This window comes from Syngnathus typhle, linkage group LG14, assembly GCF_033458585.1.
Source record: "Syngnathus typhle isolate RoL2023-S1 ecotype Sweden linkage group LG14, RoL_Styp_1.0, whole genome shotgun sequence".
Classification (NCBI taxonomy): Eukaryota; Metazoa; Chordata; class Actinopteri; order Syngnathiformes; family Syngnathidae; genus Syngnathus; species Syngnathus typhle.
This window is the reverse complement of record NC_083751.1, coordinates 5,536,158-5,561,893: the sequence shown is the minus strand read 5'-3', so window position 1 is coordinate 5,561,893 and position 25,736 is coordinate 5,536,158. Positions and strand designations below refer to the sequence as shown.

Genomic DNA, 25,736 nt, shown 5'->3' with positions numbered 1-25,736 from the left:
CACGCCATACATCTATAATGACTTTGTTTATCTATACATTCAGCATCATGTTTTTTTTTTTGTTCATGTGACTTTTCATCTCCAGCCACGCCGTTTTGCAGATAGCCACAGAGATAATGGCTTTGTCGCATGAGCCACTCTCAAAATAGCAGCACTTTTTGCCTTTGCGTGCCAAACTGCAAACATGTTTGCGCTTCTGCCTAAAGAGCGCTGAATTAACACCCTCGTCTTCTTCACGATAATGCATCGACTGGAAGTGATAAAGCAGTGAGCTGTTATTCTGGCAAACACCCATTATACTATATCATATATATTATAGTAAATCTTTTCGGGCAGAAACTCGGGGAAATACATTTCTGGATGATTATATTATTGCCAAGTGGATTGTTAGGCTTCACAAAATTCCAATTAAGTTGCATTATAAGATTGACATAATTTTCATTAAGGAGGCACCTTTTATTACTGTTGCGCATTTCCTCGAGACGCTGGAAGAAACAGTGCAACGGGCACAGCAAGCAAGACGTCGTGAAATCGAGGGAAAATGAATATCTAACCTCATTAAAAGGACATTAGGAAGAGCAATGCATCATTTGGTTTTCTTGGTTTTAATTGACAATTAAAATATATAAGTTAGTGTTTCCATTAAGATAATTTATCAGGGAAAAGACAATTCTTTTGTGAGCTAGAACCACATTAGAGCTTATTCATCTTGCATCTTAATGGCTTCTCCGTTCGACGTCACATGCTGTACTTAATGAAATTTTTTTTTTTTTCCGTAATTAGCATTAACCAATATGCTCATGCTGAGTATGTGAGTTCTATAATTGGTTCTCTGGATAAGTGTTTTTTTTTCTTTTGCCTGCCTAACAATATGACAGAAGATATAACCTTCTGTTTTCTGTCCATGAAATGGACCCGTACACAATTACAAGCATGTCAATACATCTCACCTGTTGCTAGATGGTTTTGGATCGGTCCCTATGGGAACTGAATGTAATTTCAATCCATCGCTCCGTTTTACAGTATGCACAGCTTCACATTGCAGGCTGGACTCGGGATTTCAATCAAGGTGGATAGAGTGATAATTGAAGTTAGGGCTCAACTACCAATAACCCCTAATTAATAGTAATTTCACAACTCATTGACTGAATCGCCATTCATTTGCACATCCGTCATTCCTGCTCAGTTGCTTTGTCGCTATTTTACTTTTACTGCCGAAATTCTTACGACATCATAATTAATTAACAATAGATTATGACTCACGCAGATTAGCTACACGTGACCCATCTGTAAAAGATTTTAAAGAGCCGGCGTCTATTACAGTGGTTATGAAACTCTTCTTTTGTGGCAACATGACCGTATTATACTGCCCCCTGCAGGAGGTGGAGGTCAATCATAATAGACAAATTGTGTAATTCTTTATATTTTGTTACATTCTATTGTTGTTTTTGAAAAGTTCAATATTGCAGTGTTATTTTTGCAATTTAAAAAAACACGAACAAAAATACAGACAGGGGATACGTTACTAATGTTTCAAAGAACAAATTAAACTTGGAATTGAAGGCACTAGATAAGATTGATCCTTTATTTAAATAAATGAAACAATATTACTCAATATTTTGGTTATCATGTCAGATTGAATAATCCATTTAAAATTCAAATCATCATCTGATTAACCTGTTTTTTGACTTAAGAGTGGAATGAAGTATAAAGCATGAAGGGCTGATCCTGCAGTGTCGTTACGGTCCTATGCACAGGCAGTTATTTATTTGTTTATTTAGTGGGGCGTGGCATGTATTAGTATGCATATAGACGAAGGGAAACAACTGGACGTGTCCCTTCTTCTCTCTTTGTTGTTATCCACTTAATAGTTTAGTAACAGCCCCCCCTCCAGGCACACCATGACTCATTGACTGCCATGCATTCTGGCCCTCACCATCCTGCTGTGAGGACACACTTTCTTGCTTGTGTTTGTTTATGTGTGCTTCTGTCATTGGTTGATTAAGTATGGGCCTATGTGTGTATATCTGCCAGTCTATTGCGTTGGCGCTCCCACCCAATCGTCAATGCAGGCAGTCTGCTGGTTTTTCCCTGCTGTTAGGTCCTCTATAGCAGCAGGGAAGTGGTGGGTGGAATTCCCTCCTGGGTCCTTCCTGGTGTGGAAAACAGATGTATGCCTCTATCTTGGCTCATCTACATGCTTACCTGGGAAGTGATGGACGCCAGAAGGTCTCTGTACCCTGAAGGCCTCCCCCAGCCTTGCTAAAGAAGAAGTGGGCATGGGTAGTTAGCAATAACGATACCAGCCTCTGCAGACAAAGTATATACAGTTAACTTTTATACCTTCACCGAGCCCAGACAAACTGAATTTAGATCAGGACAAAAATGTGAGCACCCATAGAGTGGCACTATTTTTGGGTTGAGGGTAAAATTCTCGGAATCGGATTTCCTCAGATCGATATGAATCTGCTTATGTGAACGCAGAAAGAAGACCAATATTTATTTTTTATGTCTCGAGAAGCCGGTATCGGAATAGGCATGTGTCGACAGTCTGTATAAGGACACGAAATGTACACTGGTAGCGTTCATCGCTAGTTGGCCTAGTTTGGTCGCTTGAATGGCTTCGTGAGTGCTAAGAGTCTCGGTACCATTAAGTACCTGGCTGTCAGCTCCCCCTCTAGACTGCCCTACACGAGTGCTCTTCAGCAGAACACTTAATTTCTAGCTAACCTTCTGGTAACAGCGCTTGTCAAACCTCACATTTCTTGCTGAAGATGATGGGAAGAGGTTGAGAAAGTGGCAGGCAAGGGCAAAAGAGATGGTGAAAGCTTGACTGGAGTATAGCAAGCAATTGATGCATCACTAGTCATATGTACTCATGGGACCAGCACTTTCAGCTATTTCTCTAGTGGTCTTGCTTGAGGTCAAAGAGGTGATACTGAAGAAACGCAGTCACCCAAAAAATCGTTTCCACAATACAAACGGTTTCATACACAGGATTGTAGAAGAGTTGAAACTTGATTTTTTTTATTTACCTCTGTATGCCATTTCAAAATGGACGCCAGTGCAGAGGAACCTTGTATTGTCATATTGAGCTACTGCTACAGATATGAATCTGTCGATACGACATGCTCACTAAGCTAACCATCGGATTTGAAGAAACTCTCCCATGCTAACCTGGCCTAAACGTCTCCTCGTGCATTGTTATGATGGGAAAGTTGGGTTAGGCTTAGGGTTAGGGTTAGCCTTGTCGCCTGCTCTAGGCTCCTATAAAGTCTTTTTATCTATCTAGCTGCTTTTACCTGACATTCCAGAAAAAGTAGAATCGCATGAAGGTGGAAAAGGAGCTCAGTCACTAGGATGTTTCTCTACTTCCCTTAAGTCGAGAATTCTATTGTAGAATATATTTGCTATCTAGCGGGCAATCTCAATTACCTGAGTATATTATTCTGATTCACTGACTAAAATCCATCTCACCAAACTCCTTCACCTGAATAGACGTGATTGAAAAGCACCTTTTTATTAAACAAGTGAAGCCATACGGGGAAATTGTTTGTTTAGTTATATTTAAAGTGGCAAAGTTAACACCTGATGTCAGCTGCGAGGAGGAGGAGGAGGAGATGGAAGAGCGGCCGGCTAGTTATAAATAGCAGAAGTCTCTCCAGGATGTCTGCCTTTTAATTAACAATAGAGAGCCTCGATAATCCGCAGTTAATCCAGAAGAAAAGAGGGAGGAGAACACAGAAGAGAAAAATCATCATCTTTTTGATGTTCGAACTACCAGTCCCTCCTGGCCCCTTCAATGCACACTGCTGATACCCACAGCCCAAATGTATTTATTCTGCAAAACAGCCGCACTCTATATTTTGCCATTCACTTTGTCTGCGACTAACTGCTGTCTGTTCCCATTAACATGAATATCCGCACGCTGCCCTTCTCCGCACCGACGGGGATGCGTTGCGCTCGTGTCGGTGGATCGGGGCTGTTTGAGGAAAACAAGTCGAGTGAAGATCCCTGATGGCTGCGGGCGTCTGCTTTAAGTCCGGCGCCTGTTGAAAGGCTTGATCTGTACGGGGAGATGTCAGGCTTGCTTCACACTCAAATGCAATCTGCTGCTGAGGACACTTTACAGCTGCTCTAAAGAGAGCCAAATATGCCCTCAAATACATTTAGTGTCACGCTTTAATTGCTGTGTGGCTTTGCTTGAGTCTCACTGTCATGTGACTTGTTCCTGATGCTTGACTAGTCAGCCATCCTGATGTTCTGGATCGCTACCAAGTCTTGACGGATGATTTTGACATGAATAAAAACAAACGCTCAACTTTCAAGTTTCATTGTATGTTCTAATTTATTTTTGGGCTATTTGCAATTTTAGTATTGAGTCAAGTCGATTTACATTGCGATCCAAATTTGGCCCGTGGGCCACAGTTTGACAACACTGATGTATAGGAATAAAGAATGGTGATCTGAACTGAGAATCAATGTAGCATAATATTTTCACCTTTTAAAAAAAAAAAATTGATGTCTTGCTGAGATCTCATAGCTAATTTTCCTGGAATGAACTTCATCCATATCAAGTTGGTCTTTCTCCACTTGCTGATAACTATAAATGGAGATGTCTAACGGCTTATTTTTCCTTCTTCGCTCAGGTCAGAGTCTGGGCTACGGCTTTGTCAACTACATCGATCCAAAAGACGCGGAGAAAGCCATCAACACGTTAAACGGACTCCGACTTCAGACCAAAACGATCAAGGTAACAGCCAAAGCCGGTGTTTCAATTAAAAGGAATTTCGATATCACTCTATTTCACACATTGAGCATTTTCACAGTAGAGTATCAATAGTACAATACTACAGTATATTAATTATCATTGGCAAAATATCCCAATGTTATTCTAATCCAATTTACTTTTCAAGTCCCACATGTTTTGTTATTGTGTATTTTTAAGATAAACAATGTCTGTTTAAAAATCACGATTTACAAATGTGGGTGGAAAAAAATACATTACTCTTCCCGAAGCCAATTTGGGTTGTGGTTTGTAACTGAACGCGAGGGAAGGATGCTATTAACATGCATGAGCCTCGGAAATAATTGACAAAAACAAAGTAAAAAAACTGACATGAGTTTTACTTTCCAGATGTCAGTTTGTCATGTTGAAATTACTGAGACGTTCCTGGGAGATAATAAAATGTCATCATCGTCTTTTTCAAATATATAAAGCCTCTTTCTTATTATATTTTTAATGCAACACTTGATGTAAGGTGTCAAAGTGCTAACCGAGACACATCTCATCAAATCCACTCTATAGTTTGTTTGTATTTTTGTATTTTCATTTCCTCCACTGTATTTCCCACAGCGGCTCCGTGCCTGAGCTGCTCGCTTTCAAGACGACCAGTAATCTGTGGCTCCGGGGTAATCCCTGGATCCACATCCCTGTCAAACTGTTCTAATCTGATCCAATCTAATCAAATTCATCACATCTAATCTGATGTAATCTAATGTAATAGGATGGGATTAGCCCACAGTTGTGAAAACCCTCGGAGAATCCCTCGCTCTCTCCTGCCGATGCGCTCTGTCTGGCCCGGGTTCAGTACCGTGGCCTGCCTCTGGCTGGACCGTTGCCAAAGAGACACAATTATATGTGATGTGTCCGTGTGTGTGTGTGTGTGTGTGTGTGTGTGTGTGTGTGTGTGTGAGCGCGCTTCTGTTTGGTCGGATCCATGTCGACGTGTTTGTCTGTCATCCATATGTACGACATTTTTGACTGTCTCCGAAAATTAGAATATTGTGATAAAGTTCTTCATTTTCTGTAATGCAATTAAAAAACAAACATTAAATGAATTAAAGGCTTTCAATATTTCAGTTGATTTGGAATGAATCCAGAATGTATGATATTTTTGGTTTTTTTTAATTGCATTACAGAAAATAAAAAACTTTGCCTATCAGATCCACCAGAACTGCTCCACCTTCTTTATTGCTTTTAGAGAAAAATGATAAAATAGCAACGATTCTTGTGTAAAACCTCCATCGAGGAAAATATCTTTCCCTTTCCACCCGGAGCTTCATTTGCTCACCGCCATCTCTTGTGTTTTTTTTTCTTTTCTTACTAATATGGTCAAACTATTAGATGGCGAATATCTTTAATATCTTATCTTTAATCTTTAATATCTTTAATCAATATTCTTCAATTAGATGGCAAATAATGGTCTGCTTTGACTGACAGTGGCAGAGAGGTATAAATGGAACAATGTGTTTCATTTTGCTGTAATACTTTGTAAAACACAAGCAAAGCTGTTTCTAAAATTTGGACCTTCCTGTAATTGAGGTAACAAAAATCATTCAAAATAAATCACTGCTTTTGTAACTTATAAATAAGCAATAAGGAAAAAAAAATGGCAAACTCTTTCTGTCTATATTTTTGCTCTTTATCATGATATTTGGATCATTTGGCAACTTTTGCAATCTTGTTTGGCGGCCATGTTGTTTGCGGAAGAAGTGGACATCAGTGGCGACACGCTTTGAACTTGGAAAGCCGCTAAAAGAAAATCGCCATTTGATTGTCAATTGATTAAATCAATCCATCACGAAGCCCAAAATGGGAGTAACACGACTTTTACTTCTTTTCTCTGACAATTTAAGCATCTCCAAGGCAAATTGGGTCAATTCTTTCTTTCTACAATGGAGGTTGCCACACTTTGTTTTCAGGGACACTTAAGACAAAATGTACGCATCCTCAGGCAATGTGTAGTGCCTTGGATTTATTTTTTTATTTTTTGGCTTCCTCCATTCCGACACCTCCAATGTTGTCAGTCTGCGATCCCGCTCCCCGACTGAGGTGTGAGGGGAAGCGGCATGCCAAAGGTGGCGGATTCTCCCTGTGACACACATCGTTTCCAAACGCCGTGTGCCTGTGCGTACGTTAATCTTAACGCTTTGACTTTTTCCAACTTTTCCACACACACATATGCGGTGCAGTTTTACACAATAGCGCTCACAGCTTGAGGAGGTGTTGATGGATTAGACATCTGCAGTTGGCTGACAAGGAGAGAAAATGAGGGAGCGCTGAAAAGAGAGGGAAAGCGCTTCAAAATGTGAGGACGAAGGAGAAGTTTAATGAGGCGGCAAGAGAGAGCGAGGAAATGGGTTGGGGGGGGCCGGATACAAAATACTTTTGCCGTAAAGAACCAGACCAGTGGGAAATTCGTGCAAAAGTAGACACGCTAAAAGTGACGAACGAGGAGAAAGCCGGCTGTTAGTCAAGAGTTGACTAGCTCAAGGATGTGACTTACATATCTGGCATATTTGCCTGACTTAAAACTGACTTGATGGCTTATGTCCTCCACCTGTCAGCGCTAATGAAAGCACTGCGAGGCAAAGCTGCTCCAGTCGACTGCAGCGGCGGCGGCACCGCTAGTGCTAATGGGATTTTCTTGAAACTTTGCCGAAGCAAAGTCAGGTCTACATGAAGATGTTTGGGACCTGGTGTGACAGCTAGAAAGTTTACAGGGGAAAAAAAAAAAAAAAAGAAAAGCAACGCCGGCTGCCATTTGGAAGCGTCTGAGGTGACATCCGAATGGAAATGGCTGCCAAGCAACACGGGAAGATCTCCGTGTCCGGACATTCTGCTTAAGGGGATGTGCCGTGATCAATGTGTGACAATGAAGAGGTGACAGAACTGCTGTGGGTAATTGGTGGAAGGAGGAAAACGTTTTATTTCCGTAGTGGCTTGATTTTGGTCTTTTGTCACCTAAAAGGAACAGTATTTTACTCTAGTCATAGAATCTATCCAGTGTAGCATGTCAGTTGTGTTGTATCTTTTTTTATTTCGTTCCATTCGAACCTTGTTTGTATTTACAAATGAAGTCTTAAAAATTAAAATTAGGTTTGGGCACAAAGTTGAAACCAACTACACAAAGGAAACCCAATTGGATGCTCATCACAAATCTACGTAAGCTAAAGTAGAATTTAGACAAATGAATTGTTAGTTCTGTTAGTTTCTCAACAAATTATGAATCCATCCTTGTTTCTGATTTAAAAAAACAATGATCAGGAATAATTGGATGGATATTCCTCATCAATACAGATTTAGGAAATGGACAAACATGCTGCAAAACAATACCTGCACCATGACATTGTTTAATAAAACTTAACTGTGCAAGCTCGTCTTCACAATTTGCATGGTAAAACTACTCCTGTTAAAAGCTTAAAGGATTCTGGTATCTTAGCAATGGCATTATTACTTAAGTCTCAGTTAAATTGCAGATTGAGAAAGACATCTAAAAATCCCAGTTTTCATATTTCAACTCATAATAATGCCTTGAATGGATTGCGTAAATTACATTTGAGGTCCAAGTCTTAAGAGTATTAACCGTGTTCCCCAGACAACTGGAGCTCTCCTTTTCAAACACAAGGTCCAACTACCTTAGGGAACAAAGATTTCGATAAGTGCTATCTCACCATTGTTACAAATTCTATTCCTCGCTGAGATAATCCCGAATGCAACGTAGTTACGCTTTAATGTCACAAAGTTCGCTCAATCACTGCTTTTCTCGCGTTGCAGGTCTCGTACGCGCGACCCAGCTCGGCTTCGATCCGTGACGCCAACTTGTACGTGAGCGGCCTGCCCAAGACCATGACCCAGAAAGAACTGGAGCAGCTCTTCTCGCAGTACGGACGCATCATCACCAGTCGCATCCTTGTCGACCAGGTCACAGGTATCCATGGGGCAGCACCTCCTTATTTTCTAGGCAAACCATCATCAATCCATTTTTTGTACAGCTTCTAGTATCGGAGCATATTCAGTACATCCCACATAAATGATTAATTCCCGACCGCAAATATACGTCAGTTTTTTTTTGGCGAGCTAGCTAGTTAGCGGCAAACGCAGCATCAAGTCGTAACATTTGATTGATAGGTTGACAGGTGAAGGTCAAGCTCCAAATCTTTTAGCACATTCGGTGGACAAAATGGGAGAAGAGCTTTATTCTTAATGATTCCGGAGCCTGATTGTATATATGAGACAGTTTTGTATTCATAAAAATTTGGCAGGCTTGCTAAAGGCACTCTTCTCTGCGGTGTGTCAAATTTGTAAGACATTTGATTTTCCATTTACAGGACCTTTTTTTTATACAGGCCTAGCTTTTACCCTGGCAAAGTATATTTGTGAATAAATTGAGGCAAGATTATTATTATTTTAGTTTATAAACTGTTTTTGGGACATTTTTGTTTGGCGGCGTGTAAAATGTAAATGTCAAAACTTGCAATAAATAGATAATTAACTAGGATAGAAGTAGAATTTCAAAATTAATGATCAAGATGTTTTTTTTTTCACGTTCAAGGAAAACTATGTTGCACTGTGAAAATGATTCTGGGTGCAAGTGTGAATATGAGAGGCACAAGCTGTGGAACATACATGCTCAATTACACAATTACACTCCATCCTAAACATTGAATTACATCAGCCCATTGTGCTTCAGACGGCGCCCTCCAGCATCTCTTGGATCCATTTCACGCCACTTGTGCGTTTATATATTTGTGTGTTTGCATTTGTGTGTGGACGGGATGGTGGGGTGCATGTGTGTGCCTAGAGGCTGCAACCTGCTCCAGTCTTATGTGCACTGTGTACTGATGAAGCAGAATAAATCAGCGCTGGCAGTGAAGTGCTGGACTGCCTGTAGATGGCGGGGTGACGAGGCGAAAGGGTTATAAGAGAAGGGAAAGGAAAAAAAAAAGGCGACGAGGAGAAAATAAAAGCACGTCGGGTAAAAATGGACAACTGTGTGAAAGAGAGGAACTGAGACGAGGGAGGGAGCAAAGGGTTGTTGACAGTTTCTATAATAATCGCCACACACTTAGTGCATCGCTTCCTTAACAAATGTATCACCGAGAGAGACCTCCTGGGATTCTCTGCGAAGCAACACAGCAAGGCCACAGAAAACACATCTGTTCACACCCACATGTATGTTCATCAACCATTTTTAGCGGCACAGCTCGGGCCACATACTATGAATAAAACAAACCTGAGGCTGGTCACGCCAAGGCAACGCTTCTTTAGGCATTCACCGCAGCCTGGCTCACTTTGGACTCAATAATTCATCGTGTTGCCATTCTAGACTAGCAAGCGGTCATTTCTGTGGAAGAACCCAAAAACAATGAAGCGAAGCTGTAAAAGAGATGTATTTTTTGCTCTGACCAAGGTTGTTGTGGTTTGCAAAAGTAATAAAATAACTTAAAACAGTCAAACTATCCATAAAACAAATAATTACATAACCTCACCCTTAAATCCACTATCTTAATACAAATACGCCATAGACAAGCTAGAAAACAGCATCTACGTCGCGAGTTAGCGTGTTCCAATAACACGTCAACGGACTAGAATAATTCTCGTAGGGTATATTCTTTGCCAAAATCGGCTAATATTACTGCAGTTGCTGAGGAATGTAGAGAAGTGGGGAAAGCCTTCATCGCCTGCCTGACTGTTTGATATTACTCCCAATGGTCAAATCGCACACTCCAGAAGGAGCTGTAATGAATTAATCATGATGCAAAAACTGTTTAATTTACATTCTGTTTAATTACATTCATTAGGATACATTTTTTATAACTTTCAATATTATATTTTTTGGGGGGGGGGGGGTTGAGACTGGAACTGTTTAATAGCATAATATAATAATTTTTTTATGCATATCTCAATGCACCTATATATTTTTTATGAAAACTGGCAGACTATTTTAAACAATTAATGGTTCTATCTTGCAGTGGTGTTGAACTGCGTAATACTGATGGTGATTGTGCAAGTGATAACCAATGCACTAATCAAATTTTTATTCTCCCTAAAATATACCCAGTCAACAAATACAAATTCACTTTACTTCCAAATGTGTCCAGGTAATGAATAATTTGGGGCTTAACTGTTGTTGTTTTGCTTCCAGTGGCAATCCTTTTTGTGTCAGGCGAGGTTTGGCTAACATCCACGAGCAAGCTAAAGTGAAATACAGGACACGTTCAGAATAACCCTGAGGCACATAGAACTGAGATATATTAGTAAACAGACTGCAGACAGAGCTGGTGCAAAATTGCTATTGAGTTATATGCAATTTGCATCCCCACCAGTTATATTTGGGGATAATCATATGTTTTTGTTTTCCTTATTTGTTCTGCTCCTTGGGCATATTTTGTTTCTTTGCCTACTTGGTGCAGATCAATTAAATAACACATACCAAGTTTACCAACTAATTGCTGATGCTACTTTGGATAACGGAGTCATTACTACTAATCCATTTTTATGTCTAGGGCAGGAAAACGGTAAAAATGTGTCCAAAGTCCAAAACTAGGTCGCAGTCGTCAGTCAAGTAAATTGTAGGTTGGTGCTGCTCGGAGTAGGACTAGAAAAATACTGTGTGCGGGAGCCATTAATGCTGCCGCAACTACCACTGAGATGCACACACACACACGCTAGCACACACAAGGGATGTACCTGAAGGTGTCCCCAGAAGGTTAAGGATCAGCAGGAGAAATGTTAATGATTAATTAGACGGAAGGAGATGGTGGTGATTAAAAACATGGAGGATTTAAGAGTGTCCCCAAGAGTAATGCTGCAGTACTATTTCCTCACTGCCAAGCACAGACACAAAGCATCAGGCAAGTCTGCAAATTAAAACGCTCTTGTAAGCAACCACAATATTAAATAAGAATAAGACAAACGTTAGAACTTCCCATGCATTGTCATTGCAATTTGTGGTGATGTATACATTTCTAAATAAAATATAAATTGCTCACAAAGCTGAAAATGTGCAAATTTACCAAAGTATTTGACAGAGTAGGAAGAACAAAAATTTTAGTCTTGTCATTCTTCAGGTTGAGGAAAGGAGAACCGTAGTTAAAGTTCAGACAAGCAGTCCTTAAGGAAGGAAGAAGATTTGTTTTAAATTTGGTGGGGAGTTGGAATTGGCTGTCATCCACATAGCAGAGAAAATGGATGGTGACCTTATGGAAAATGTTGCACGGTGGTGGAATCTCGTAAAAAGAAGTAGCTCTGAGACACAGCCCTGTGGGACGCCAGTGGAAAATGAGAGAACGCTCAGGTAATATTTTATTATAAATTGGATGAAATCTAAAATAGGATTTCTAGCCATACACAGACAGATATAACACTTGCATCAATGCATGGGCTGCTCACTGAGCGCCAGTGATTCTCTAGCAACAGAACCATTAGCATAATACATAATCTGGTATAGCTGGAAGCAAACCCCCACAAATTGCCAAATGCCCCGCAGAGACTGTCAAGGATTGTCACTTTTCCATCCTCTCTTTTCCCTTCCAATGTCTTACTCCATGTATTTTCCTTCTCCTGCATTTGCTTTGAGCCCCGAGTGAAGGTGTCCAAGCCTTGTGACGTCTTTTGATCAATATTTTGATAAGGCCTACATGTGAACAGAGGTCAGTCCTTACTTATCAGTGATTGCAAAAACATTAGATCCGTCGTCTCGGTCCACTCAAATCAATGTGAAACTAAAGTGCTCATCACTGTGGGAAGCTTGGTCGTGCTGCTAAAGATCTCCATGGTAACAACTTCCAAACACAACACAACTCGAGATGACGGTGATTGCCTGTGTGCCCAACCGACGAGTGCATTTTGCTCGCTGAATGAATAATTAGCTGGTATTCAGCTTAACTTGGATGGATGGGAGCATTGTTCCTGATCAAAATAGCAATACATTATGATTTAGATAATGCCGCCGCTGCTGCTCAAGTGTTTTAAAGCTCCTGAAAACAAGCAAAATAACTGCAGCAAAACGTGCAAGGACTGCAAAACATCTATTCAGCCCTTTCGGTGCAATTATTCAGATGAAAGTATATCTCTGGTATATATTTTTAAAAAAAAAGTACTTATTGAAACAAATGTTTCTTGGTCATTATTCGGTAAAGTAATTACAACTGAAAAGCCTCCTGGTGCAAGGTCTCCAGCCTTGACTTGCTGCATTTTTGCCTTTAGTGGCTTTTTTATTATCTTAAGAAAGCTCACAAGTCCTGTGGTGGCCAAGGCATACCGCATAGTCGCACCCACATGCCCACACGCAGATCTGGCATGTACGAAGACATGCAAGCAGACAGATGGTTGAAGCGTCGCTCTGACAGAGGCTAAAGCACGGGGCACCTCAGCTCTTCAAAGTCTGCGCTTCTCTTCCCTGGCTACTTTTTCAAATGCCATCTGTAGCTCGGTAGTCTAATGTTACTTAAAACAAGGACATTGCTCACCACCTCCCCGACCCCCGCAGCTCTAATTAAAGAACCTCAAGAATTATCTCTGCATCTGCCATAACGCATTTGATGTAGTTGGCACATTACGCAACAATTTTTAATGCGCTTGTAATGCACGTGGACAAAGAATTGGCAATGAGCTCGATCAATTCTGCTTATTGGCAACATTTGTTGAATGTAAAAGATATATTACAATATAAAATGAAAATATGTCAAAAATCTGGTGTGCTTGGAAAAAAAAAAATCAGCATCACATTACGCAACAATTTTTAATGTGTTTGTGATGCAAGTGGACAAAGAATTGGCAATGAGCTTGCTCAATTCTGCTTATTGGCAACATTTATTAAATAAAAAGATATATTATAATATAAATGAAGATATGTCCAAAATCTGGTGTGCTTGGGAAAAAAAAAAATGACACATGACGTCTCGGAATCAAATTTGCTCTTAACCTGTGCTTTGAGAAAGAGTAGATTTGTTTGGGTCACAGTGAGCAGGAATAGTATCGTGTCCTTTTATCATCATCCTTTTAATGTCACCTCCCAACATCCTCCATCACCTTCTCTCCTTTTGGCATTTTCCTCCACGCTCCTCGTTTCCCTCCCGGTCCTCCCTCCCTCCCTCCCTCCCCCGCCTCACACATCTCCACCTCAAACACTGGCTTCTGTCCTCCAACCTTCCTCCTTCTGTTACTCCCTCCCCCTCGATTGAGCTAGCGTGTTATTAGTAAAGCAGGCAATGCGCCTGTCAGTGTGTGTTAGAGAGAGATAAGCACAGGTAGCGAGTTACATAAGCCTCTGTTGATTACCGTGGAGGAGAGGTAGAGTTAAAAAAAAAAAAAATGGAGAGTGAAAAGAAGCAAGAGCGCAGTGAGAAAGAGACAGATTGCAGTAGCTAAAGTAAGTACATTGTGCTCTAATGTTGGCTCTGTGGCTGTCAGGTGGGTGATAAGTAGCCAAGGCTTCCGGGACTAGTTGAAAGGACAGTCATTAGGCTGGACACACGAGACCGGCTGCTCATTTTAGTCCTCCTCTATCCAATCTGTGTGGTAGTGTTTAAATGATTAGGCATTGCAAGGTCTAAAAAATGTAATATTGTTTTTTTAAAAGTGTCCCAATGAAAACAACATCATTAATTTAGGGCGGTGTCCAATGCTGCTGCTGCTGCTGCTGCAAAAAAAAAAAAGATGCTTCTTGCTTCTCCACGTTGGAGCTTACTGTCAAAGATAGAGAATTGGATATTGTGTGTTTACAAACACTACGAAGATAAGAGAAAGCCAAGAAAAACACGCCATAGTCAAAAAAGTAGCATCAATTTTGCATGTTATATTAATTTAAGTAACGGATCTTTGAATACAACTGGTGGAGCAACACTTAATTGGTTAAAATTAATATTAATGTGGTTGATTAAGTCAGTTTACTTTTTTCGGGGGGGCCAGGATAAATTAATCTTGTATCGCAAGGCACCAATCTATTTTCATTTCAACTGAACTTTGTTCCTGCAAAATGAATCATTAAATTTTTTTTAATTTTATAAATTTAAAATTAAATTTAAAATTAAATTTAAAATTAAATTAAATTCTCTAAATTTAAATATAAAAGCATACTAAAATCTCACGGGAAAAGGCTCATAATTTTGTGAACACAGTACTTCACTTTTCTAAAATAAATAAATACAATTTCACTTCCATTACCAAGAAATAACAAAATGTCGTGCTTCACTCAACTGATCACAGGCAGCGAAAATCCAAAGGCTAAAAGCCTGCACATTTGCATGTACTAAATAGCACTCTGAATATTTTAGTCGAAGTAATGTATCATGACCAACTCTTAACATACATACATTATGCACCATATACATATTTCCCCTTTTGGCTTAAAAAGATGTTCTTGTTCAGGTATGGACATCTTTAGGAACATGTTTCTTCCACAGTCACTTTGACCTGCTCACTAGTGACATTTAATGAAGTACAAAAGGAAGGTCTCACGTTGCACAGAATTGTTTGACCTCTCTGTCTTATAAAGATGTTGAATGGATTTAAGATCATTTACTTAAAATATCTACAATCATGGAAATTCAGGAGTTCTAGTTCTTGTTGACAAATAGATTTAAGAACATCACTGGCAGAGGCAGTGAAGGGAAAAATTTGTTTTGCACTCTTTGGATCCTGATTGGATTTTAATTTTCCTACTTCAGACAAGCTAATTAAAATGTACCGCTTGTGTGCCGGAACAAGAGTAAGTAAAAAGAAAAAAAAAGAAATTGTGAAAAATCATCAGGGAACACATAAGAGGGGGGGGGGGGCTAATCACTAAAAGGAGGTCAATACGATTATGCGGTGGCGAAGGAAAATGTAAATACTCTGACTTTTGTCAAAGAGACAAATGCTAATTCTAAGAGCTAGTGGGTGATGGTTTTTACTGAATCAATAGAGTATTAAAACTAAAATATGTTTTCATAGCGGTGTGAGGTCTCTAATATGCACTGTTTACTCTTAATTGGGTCATATTCTATCTCAGGCGATGCTGCTAGGTTCTGAAATGAAAAAAGCATACACGGACTACTAAATTATTTGCAAAAAAAAAAAAAAATCAGGTCATGTCAACACAAACTCTTTTTAAAATATATTTGAATATATTTTTCGGTGTGCGTTCAGTTCCAATACTGAAGTATCGGTAAACTCTAGTCCTGAAAACTTTTTTTTATTAAGAAGAAATATGTCATTTTCTTCTTTTATCTGCCTACAAAACAAAAAACAAAAAACAATAATTGACCGAAAGTACACTTCTAAATTTTTGCCTGGAAAGTAAATAACTTTGTAGTGTCAGCGTCCTGGAGAGAAGCAAACAAGAAAAGGCCAAGCAAGGTGTTTGGGTTTGCTTCTGTGGATGAGAATTCTGGAGCGCAAGCAGCGTGCGAGGAAGCCAACATGAACTCAAATATTAACACAAAAAAAGAGAAAGAAAAGGAGGGACGGCATGTACAAAAATGTGGAATAACAATAAGGTGGGCCTTTTGTGTGTGAGACAGACAGACTGCACACAATGATGCTCAAACGCAAAATCCCCCCCCGCCCCCCATCTCACAACCTTGCCTTTATTCGCTCGCCGTCACACAGACATGCCCGCGTGCACACACACTATTATGTAAATAGTCTCCTTGGCACCATGTTGCTGTCACTGAGCCAGCACCCTCTGGGCCATCGAGACAGCCTCATTAAAACAAGGCGCAGCATCCATTAATAGATTGCAATGCATGTACACACACACACACACACACACACACACACACACACACGTATACTGTATGCACTCACTGGACAATTTAGGTACACAATCTAATGAGATCCAACATCTTTACAAAGATTATAACGCTCAGTTTTGATTATTGGAGGAGTGTTCAAAACCTTTATTAGCTACGTGCGCTGTACGTGGGAGTTTTAAATCAGAGAAAATTACAACAGCAATAACAAACATTGGAATAAATACCTCGGATTGTGTCGATTAAAATAGAGCATGAGTAGCTTGCTAAAGTTAGATTTGTTGATGCTGTTGTCTCGTTAGATCTAATTAGTACGAAATGAATTGGTCATCCCGTGCACACTTCGGCACAAACAAAAGATATTTTAGGTTACGTAACAAATCGCCAAGGAAGAAAGTCAAAGTCACAACAATGTTTGAATGTTGTGTGTGTCTGCGTGCGGTGACTCAAGTGACTCTTGCAAACCTGGAGAAGTAAAAGAGGCCTTTGTTTGTTTGTGATCTGCTGGCCCCACAGGCGGCTCCCGAGGCGTGGGCTTCATCCGCTTTGATAAGAGGATAGAGGCTGAGGAGGCCATCAAAGGTCTCAACGGACAGAAGCCATCGGGCGCGGCTGAGCCCATCACGGTCAAGTTCGCCAACAATCCCAGCCAGAAGACCAGCCAGGCCCTCCTGTCGCAACTCTACCAGTCCCCCAACCGCCGATACCCCGGGCCCCTCCACCACCAGGCTCAGAGGTTCAGGTGAGTACTAAGAATGGGAGTGACGTGAGTCTGTTAGTAGGGGCTAGTCTCATTTTGGGTTTTAGCTGTTTGGAAGTAACGATATGACTCATTAATTTGATTTTTTTTTTATTCCTTGTGTGTCGTAAATGTAAGGGTCACATTTCTAGTTCTGTTTTGCTGGGCCCAAGCAGTTGGTTTGAAACAATGGCGGAGCTAGGATTTTTTTCTTTGAGGGAGGGGGGGGATCTCAGGGTGTCCACGAAACAAACAAAAAACATTTTTACAAATACCGAAGATTTCCTATATGTTCCCTATGGGTGGAAATGTTGAAAAGAAATCCCCAAAAATCTGAAAATATCCAAAGTCAATTATCTAAATATATTTTGTCGGTCAGAGACATTGAAATGAAACCACTATGGGGAAAAAAAAAACTACAGTCCAACAGGTTGAATGTTTTGGAAGGAAAGCGCTCTACTGCTCAGGCAACATGTTTCCTTCTTAACATCTAAACCAGCAAGAAAATGATTTTAAGCATTGAGCACAAGCCATAGCACGACCTTTGACTCAGGCATCATCTATCATTTTTCTTGTCAAAATTTATCCTAGCAACTGTATGGCCTTGAGAAGACAAACAGAAGTGAACTTTGCACTTGCTACAGTTGCCACTAAATCAAGCCCTGCGAGAACTTGCAACATCAGAGAGGAACTTTTCATGCGAGACTGTGGGGTTCTGTCATTCACATTTGTGTTTCCCTTGATTTCATCACACTTCCATTTTGCCAGCACTTTCCTGCATCCCTGGGCAAGAATGCATTTGTCTATAAATGCAGTTAGTGGTAAAAGAAAAAAAAAAAAGAATCACATTTGTTCTCCATGGCCATAAAAACACTTTATTCGCACAGATCGTTGCTGTGCAATAAAAAGGTAAAGCGATTTCTAGAGAGAGAGGGGGAAAAAAAGCATTTTTTTTCCTAAAACACTTGGTTGAGTGAAAATATATTTTTATTGTCAGTCATCCGCTCAAAATATTACCTTCATAATCCAAGGATTTTGAGACTTGGCTCATAAGAACAAAGTGGCTTTCTACTTTGTTGCATGCACTTGTCTCCAATACAAATTGAAAAAAGGAGGTGTGGCCTAAAGCAGCAACACAGTAAACATTTGCATATAGTGGGAAAAAAAAAAAAAACGGCAACATATGGTCCCGAAACACTTGAATCAGATTCCAAATCCTTTTTGGTACACAATTCTTCAAATAGTTTCCAGATTTGATTTAGAAAAATTAGATATACATCGTAACTGCTACTTACGACCCAGGCTAAAATTTAGCTCCTCCCACCATATAAAGATGCTAGTGTCAGTCGAGTTGTATCACTTCAACATTTAATTACTCCTATAAGCATGGCTTTGGCACCATCTTGTGGCATTACAGACATTTAAAAGAGTATATTTTCAGTGAATAGCTGACAATAGGTTAGGTAAAAATGACAATTTATGAATTTGGGAAAATTGCAAATAGATGATGGCTCACCTTTGAGCAATGGCAGAGCGAGGATTTTTTTTCTGAGCGGGGGCAAGCATATATCTGGTGGTGGGGATGCAATGCCCCATGTCCCCCCCTTCTAGCGCCGCCAGTGGTTATGAGGCTGCTTAAGTGTCCCAAAACATTGCCATTGCATATTTTTTGAAAGATCATTTAGAAATCAGAGGTAAAAGAAAAATAAATCCCCAAAATACTCACAGCTAAGTTTTGCATAATCCTGCTAACAACCAAACAAACCACAACAAAAGCATCAACTTCTTGGCAAGGGTAGAAATGTGCGGATTTGATTTTGAAAATCTTTTGAAAACAAATAAAAAGCTGACAGTGCATTGTTGCCCAGCTCCGTCATCCCTACACTTCATTTGATATCATACAGTACATACACTGTATGTGTTCTACCAGGTCATTTTTATTTTCAATGTGGTGTAAAATACTCCTGGAAGTATTAGTAAGCTCATTGGCTACACTTTCTATTTCATCTCACCACACACACACACACACAAAACAAAACAAGAGATGTTTTCCATCATCCAATACAACTCGGAATGTTTTGGGGATTTTCACAAAACGCACACTCGTACAAATTCCTCTCTCTTTCAATAACACTAAGCCGGTATTGCTGTTTATTCTCCATCAAAGTCGGGAAGGTATTTTTCTTGCAGTGGCGCTTTCCTGGTGTGACACCTGAGCGATGTAGCGTGGCTGTGTGTCTGTGATACGCCAAGCCAATTTACAGACTCGGCAGGAGAGCTGTCGCTTCTCATCACAACTCACAACCACAGGACACTTCCTCGCTGTGTCCCTGTGCTCCCCACTTCACCACGCGACACTCTGAAAGTTGAAAACTGACTTAAAGTGTATATTTGCTCCTTCTTCTTATGCAGGGCAACATTGCAAAAAAAGGCGGGTTTATATTTCTTAGGAGATGGCAAAGTGTTAAAAAAAAAATGTTCCAGGGTCAACGTGTAAATTAATTGTGGTTCTTAGATGTTGCATGATGTCATTTGTGGACAGTGCTGGACTTTTTCGATATTTTAGTCCCTGGCTCGTGTACGTATTGCTACAACGTGGCACGATTGTGTCGGCACGGTCCCACTCCAAGCAGCAGCCGTAATCGACTTGAGCATAATACACCGAGCCCTACAGCCCAGCTCGTTTCCCATTTTTGGCCCTTAACAAATGGCGCTAATTAGCAAATTACCCTTATTATATCCAGGGCGAGAACCAATTATAGTAGAACAGATTTTTGTTTCAAGAAGAAAAAACAAAACATGCTTATTCTTTCTTTAACGCCGCGTTGAGAGGGAAAACAAAGGTCCTATTGTTTGGGTTAGAGAGGCAGCGTAAATAAAGAAAACTGAGCATTTGCATGGTGGGTATGTGTGACTATTGTGTGTTTGTGTGAGAGTGTTAGCAGCAGGTTGTTGCGTTGTGGCCCTGTGGCCCAGCGGCCGGCAGATGTCTTCTCGTTCTTGGCCCTCAAGCTCTCTCTCTGAGCGTTCTTGCCAATTTCCTCATTTACACACACTCATTCTCTTACTATGTCATTTGCTAATTACTGCTAATTCAATTCTAATGGATGGATTCATATTTTTAACTGGCCTACAATGTGAATTACGAAGTGGATCATCATAATAATACTTTTGAGCTTAGTTGACCAGTCAACAAGTCGAATTTAATAAGCTAATTCCTAATCACGTGTTTTTAGCACCTCATTTTCCAATCTGGATTATTTCGAGACAATTTTAAACTCTGCTGCAAAATCTTTCTACATCTGTTTTGGTTCAGATGAGTTCATAGAAATGGTTGTGGATGAGAGTAGCGGTTAGCCTTGCTAGCTTACACTATTCCAAGTGGTTTTCCATTTGAAGGCTTTTTTTTTTTTTTTATAATCCAAACGGGAATGACAATTTAATGTCCTTGGAAGGAGTAATTAAGAGTGTGCCACCACTACCCTAAAGTAGACGGACCCTTTTCGCCAGGTTAAGTTTAGTGTTTTCGAGAGGAACGAGGCATCTCTAGCCAGCTGTTGCTCAATAAGCCATGGCCCCTGTCCATTAGGCTCTCGGAGTTAATAAAACATGAGACAGGCTTGGAGCAAGTGAGGAATGAAGGTCATTGAGTCACCAAGCAGACGGCATCCATCCAAGAGGGCCACCATTTTACACAGCCCACAGGTTTTTTAATCCCCCTCACTCACACACATACACACTGATGGTCTCTAGAGGGAGACATGAATAGACACACAAACTGCAAAGCTTTTAGTCCACACTTTAAAAATACACCCTTGTATATCCGTGTTTTGGAATTTGTCTATTCTGAGATTTGGGAAAGGGACCTATGCTTTGTTATTCGCTACAAGCTCACTTATTGGGTGTTTTTGTGCTCAGGCCCAAGCCATGTCTAATATTTTTAAAAAAGCTTGATACCTCATAAGTTTGTGTCTTGCTGGTAGCCCTTCACATTAATCAGTTGCTAAACAAATAGGTATCTGTTAGTGCTCCCTAAACTTGATGTTCATGACATATTTGACATTAACTCGTGTTTTTGTTGCTTAAAATCATCATGGCTCACTCACCATCATTCAAATACCAGACCAGACCATTCTAACTATTTTTACTGATTTTGACCCATTTTGAAGAGTCGACAACAATTAACATGGTGGCACAAAAAGCAATAGACACAAATTATTAGTGTTTGAGCTAAAGGGCTAGTTTTGCCGCTTCTACTAGCTCCACGTCTGTCGGCCTTCGTGTTTGTTTCTCCAAACATGACTTTAATCCTTAGCGTCTTCTTCTGGTGGGGTTCCTCAGTGTAATGGGCTAACTCGTGATGGCTTTGTGTGTTGTCGAGTGAGAAGGCTCATGCAGTTCCGACAGGACTCAACATTAGTTCCATTGAGTAAGTCAACCATCTGCCCACCATTAACCCCAGAACCCTCCTTCTCTTTACAGGCTGGACAATTTGCTTAATATGGCCTATGGCGTAAAGAGGTAATTAAAAATTTCACCCAATGCCAGATGTCCATGTTGACTTAATTCTTTTCCAGTATCCTTTTCATGTTATTTATTTTTGTGTAGTTTTTGTTGTCAATTTACGTTTAACAAATTTTCAAGGTGAATTGCATTTTGGTTTTTGATTTTGGTTTGATTGTTTTGTTGTTGTTGTTTTTTTTTCTTTTACTCGTGAGCTTGAGTGTTTTCAAATGCCTAACAAGCACTTTAAAAAAGCAGAAAACAATTTGTCTTTGTTTTCAGTGGTGATGGATTTGCTTTGTTTTTATTATGACAAGTGAGTGGCAGTGTTGTTTGGATTGTTTTTGGGTTCTTTCTGTGCACAGAATTTGTTCTCAACTTCTTCATTTTTAGGTGTTGTTTTTTTTCTTCGGGATTCAGGTTCTCTGTCCTTGTCGCTTCATCTTTGCCTGGGAAAAAAACATGATTACATTTGATTGAGGAAACTGAAAATCCATACCTTTTTATCGTTGAAACAGTGCGTACATTTGAAGCCAAATGTACTCATTGGCTGAATGTCTTTAGGGAGCCGTTGCCGTGATCCGAGCAGGCTTAATGAGTACAAGCGATGAGGCTGGTTGAACCTGGATCCTTGCTAGAAACAGGAAATGTTTCACTGCAGATGGCTCCGGCTTTGCTCTGCGCTGCTCGAATTCCCTCCTTTTTGCCTTTCGTGCCTCATTTTTCTTTGCTTTGTTGCTAGCGTACAGTAGGTGTTACGTAACCAGGCGCATAGCAGCCATTGTTGTGATGTGCTGACAGCGGCATCTTGCATGTTGCAGGCTCTTGGGACATCATTTGGAGACGACTTAGCTTCTTAAACAATGAAAAGAAAAAAAAAATAGTGAATAGTATTGATAGCACATGTCCATGATGTCATGTTGTACTTCCTTAGACTGCAAACTAGTTGAGGTTGAATCAACAGTGACTTGGCTGTTTTTGCCTCAAGACATGATTAATCAATAATCAATCCCACATAATCGATTTATCAAATGATCATCTGTTATGCCTGTCCCAAATCTAAAACAAGCATGCTGATTGCAGAGCATGTTACCTGCAAGTAGTCGGCCTTTCTAAAGACGAAACAATGTGGTCAGCTGACACTGTTGCTATGCAACCCTTGTTCTCGTCTGTAAATTTGGTTCAGGTTCATTCCCAGATCCATATATATGCCCTAATGCACTTTTATGCTCAAACACTCAGAGGTGTACAATGCGAAGGAAAATCACAAATTCCAATAAGATGACTAAAAAAAAAAAATGTATGGAGACAAAATAGTTGATCAAAAAAATAAATCGTGTGCTCATGGCGGAAACCTACTTGGCTCCTCCAATCTGATTGATGTATATTGTCAAGCATAATCTCTTTTCCCCCCTACTCTGTGGTACTTAATCGATGGAAGGCAAATGATTGCAGTAAGACCTTGGAGTCAATGATTCAATCATCCCGAGCTCTCGCATTGGCCAGGATCAGACCATGCGCCATCAAAGTCATGTAGGAAGGTCGTCGTCTTTCCGGGGACGCCATATATAGTCAGTGGCGAGATAAGAAAAAGGGCGGGGCAGCAAGCAGCGCAATCGATCATTGCCACAAGCACCGCAAGAGTAGAGAACAGACTCTGCAGACTCGGGGACGAGTGGGAGGAATACGCTTTGTACCTTAATGCCATTGGGCTGTAAAGTGCTTCTACTTTCCATTTTGCTCCCTCCCTTTTCTCCAAGACAGCTGCAGCAAGGCGGAAATCTCAATTAAACCATGCCCAATAATGCCTATAGTTGTTTCATGAAGAGAGGTGGGATAAAAAAAAAAATGAACCTCTTTATCTAATTTATTTTATTTTAAATTTTAAAAAATGGGCGCTTTTTTTTTCCCCCCCCCTATTTTTTTTTTCCTTTTCTTTGAGCGGAAAGGCAATTAAGTGAAGTCAACTGAGGATTTAAATCTTCTTGCATCGAAAGAAAAAGGAGAAGATTACCAGGCGAATGAGAAGAGATTTAGTAGCCTGGCACGTGATCTTTGATGAATTTCTAGCAATGCTTTAATTCAACAACTTTACGCAATTTGGCAATGAAGCTAGTCCAAGCCTAGCCAGAGTAAGATTAAATGATAATCAATAGTCTTCTATATAAAATAGAAGTAAAATCACGATGTTGCAACCAACTGGGTTGATGGAAAAAAACACGAATAAAAATTCTATTTATATTCTTTTATTTATCAGTGAAATGGGTGAATAAAAACGAGAGGAGGGAAAAGTACTGTTTTAAAAATATTGGTGGAAAAATTGAAAAAAAAATCTACGACAACTGTAACTGATTGTAATCTAATTTGTCGCTCCCTATTAATCTTTAAATTGGCTTTTAATGACTTACTATATGCCATATTAATTTAAAATAACCCAAATAAGAGTTACTAACTTTAATGTGGAACTAAAAATTAAAAAAATAAATATTTTACTCCATTCACAAAAAAATTGAACATCTGAATTCTTTATATATACATCATTTAAATAATGATGAATAAGTAAATAATAAATAAATAAAGTAATAAAAAATAAATATAAATCATCATTTAAATTGAGAAAAAACGTATTAAGGTAAGCAATAAATAGAAATACAACTAAGCAACCACTTCAGGACTGGATTAAAAATCACGCTGAAAGTCATGCGTCTGCTCTCCTCATGCCCTCCGTTGTCTGGGCATGCTTATGATGCGACGTCAAATGTCCTGACGGATCTTCTTCTCTAAATCAGCGATCCTGCAGTGAATACAAATACATCTAATGGGGTGGAAGAATCTCATTGTGTATCCGTAATCTGTATGCACCGACAACGATGAGACCGTGGCTGGTCTCTCAGGGATCTCACAAATGTTCTTCTGGATGACTGGATAGAAAAGAATAAAACATCCCGCAGGCACATTGGAATATCCTGTAACTTTCCGTTTGTGTTTGTAGTTTCCCGATCCTTGTCCACAAAGTGTAGGTGTATTACTATTCCCTTTCACTCGTCTTCAAATCTCCATCTTTCTGTCTTTGCCACTCGTCAGGTTTTCACCCATCACGATCGACAGCATGACCAGCCTGGTGGGCATGAACATCCCCGGGCACACCGGCACGGGTTGGTGCATCTTCGTCTACAACCTGTCCCCAGATTCGGACGAGAGCGTGCTGTGGCAGCTCTTCGGGCCCTTCGGCGCCGTCAACAACGTCAAGGTGATCCGTGACTTCAACACCAACAAGTGCAAAGGGTTCGGCTTCGTCACCATGACAAATTACGACGAAGCGGCCATGGCCATCGCCAGTCTCAACGGTTACAGGTTGGGCGACCGCGTCTTGCAAGTCTCCTTCAAGACTAACAAGACCCACAAGTCCTGAACTCGAACAAGGTAGAAGCAGGTGCCCCGCGGGCTCCAAAATGGCCGCCCCCACCACTCCCACCTCCACCCCCTCACCTCCACCACTCCCTTTAGCCCCTCCAGTCACGACAACCACCCCTCCTCCAGGCATCCAGCACAGCAAAACTGGAACATCAAGCAACCATCCAACCCAATTGAACTCAAAATGGCTTATATCATAACTTTGGACCTATAAGCCAACGTTGCCTAAGTATTACAAAAATGAAGAAAATGTTCATGCATTTTGGGAAGTTCCTGAGATAACGCAGGCTTCTCTTTGTTGTATACTCTTTCTGTTTGTTCTGATTGCTAAAATGAGTTTTCTCTCCTATGTAAACAGTAGCACCCCCCAACCCCCCACCCCACCCCCTCCAATTTTAGAGAAGAGAATATCCTTTTTAGACCAATGTCTCGATTCAGGATTAGCGTTTCTTTTGTATATCCGGACCCACTGTTGTTAGTCTCCTGAACCTCCCAGTCACTGCAGGGAGGGGGCTCTTTTTTAACAATTGGTGACCCATTCATTCATTTATAGTCATAT

General features: G+C 40.3%; 1 protein-coding gene across 1 annotated transcript in view; it reads left to right on the top strand.

The window, feature by feature from the left end:
- Positions 1-25,535, top strand: part of elavl4 (ELAV like neuron-specific RNA binding protein 4) — a 56,426-nt gene extending 30,891 nt beyond the window's left edge. Inside the window, 5 exon segments of the mRNA XM_061297541.1 lie at positions 4,650-4,753; positions 8,561-8,714; positions 17,002-17,263; positions 21,743-21,781; positions 24,848-25,535. Coding sequence (XP_061153525.1) covers positions 4,650-4,753; positions 8,561-8,714; positions 17,002-17,263; positions 21,743-21,781; positions 24,848-25,175 — 887 coding nt within the window. The 3' untranslated portion in view covers positions 25,176-25,535.
- Positions 25,536-25,736: the final 201 nt, after the last annotated feature.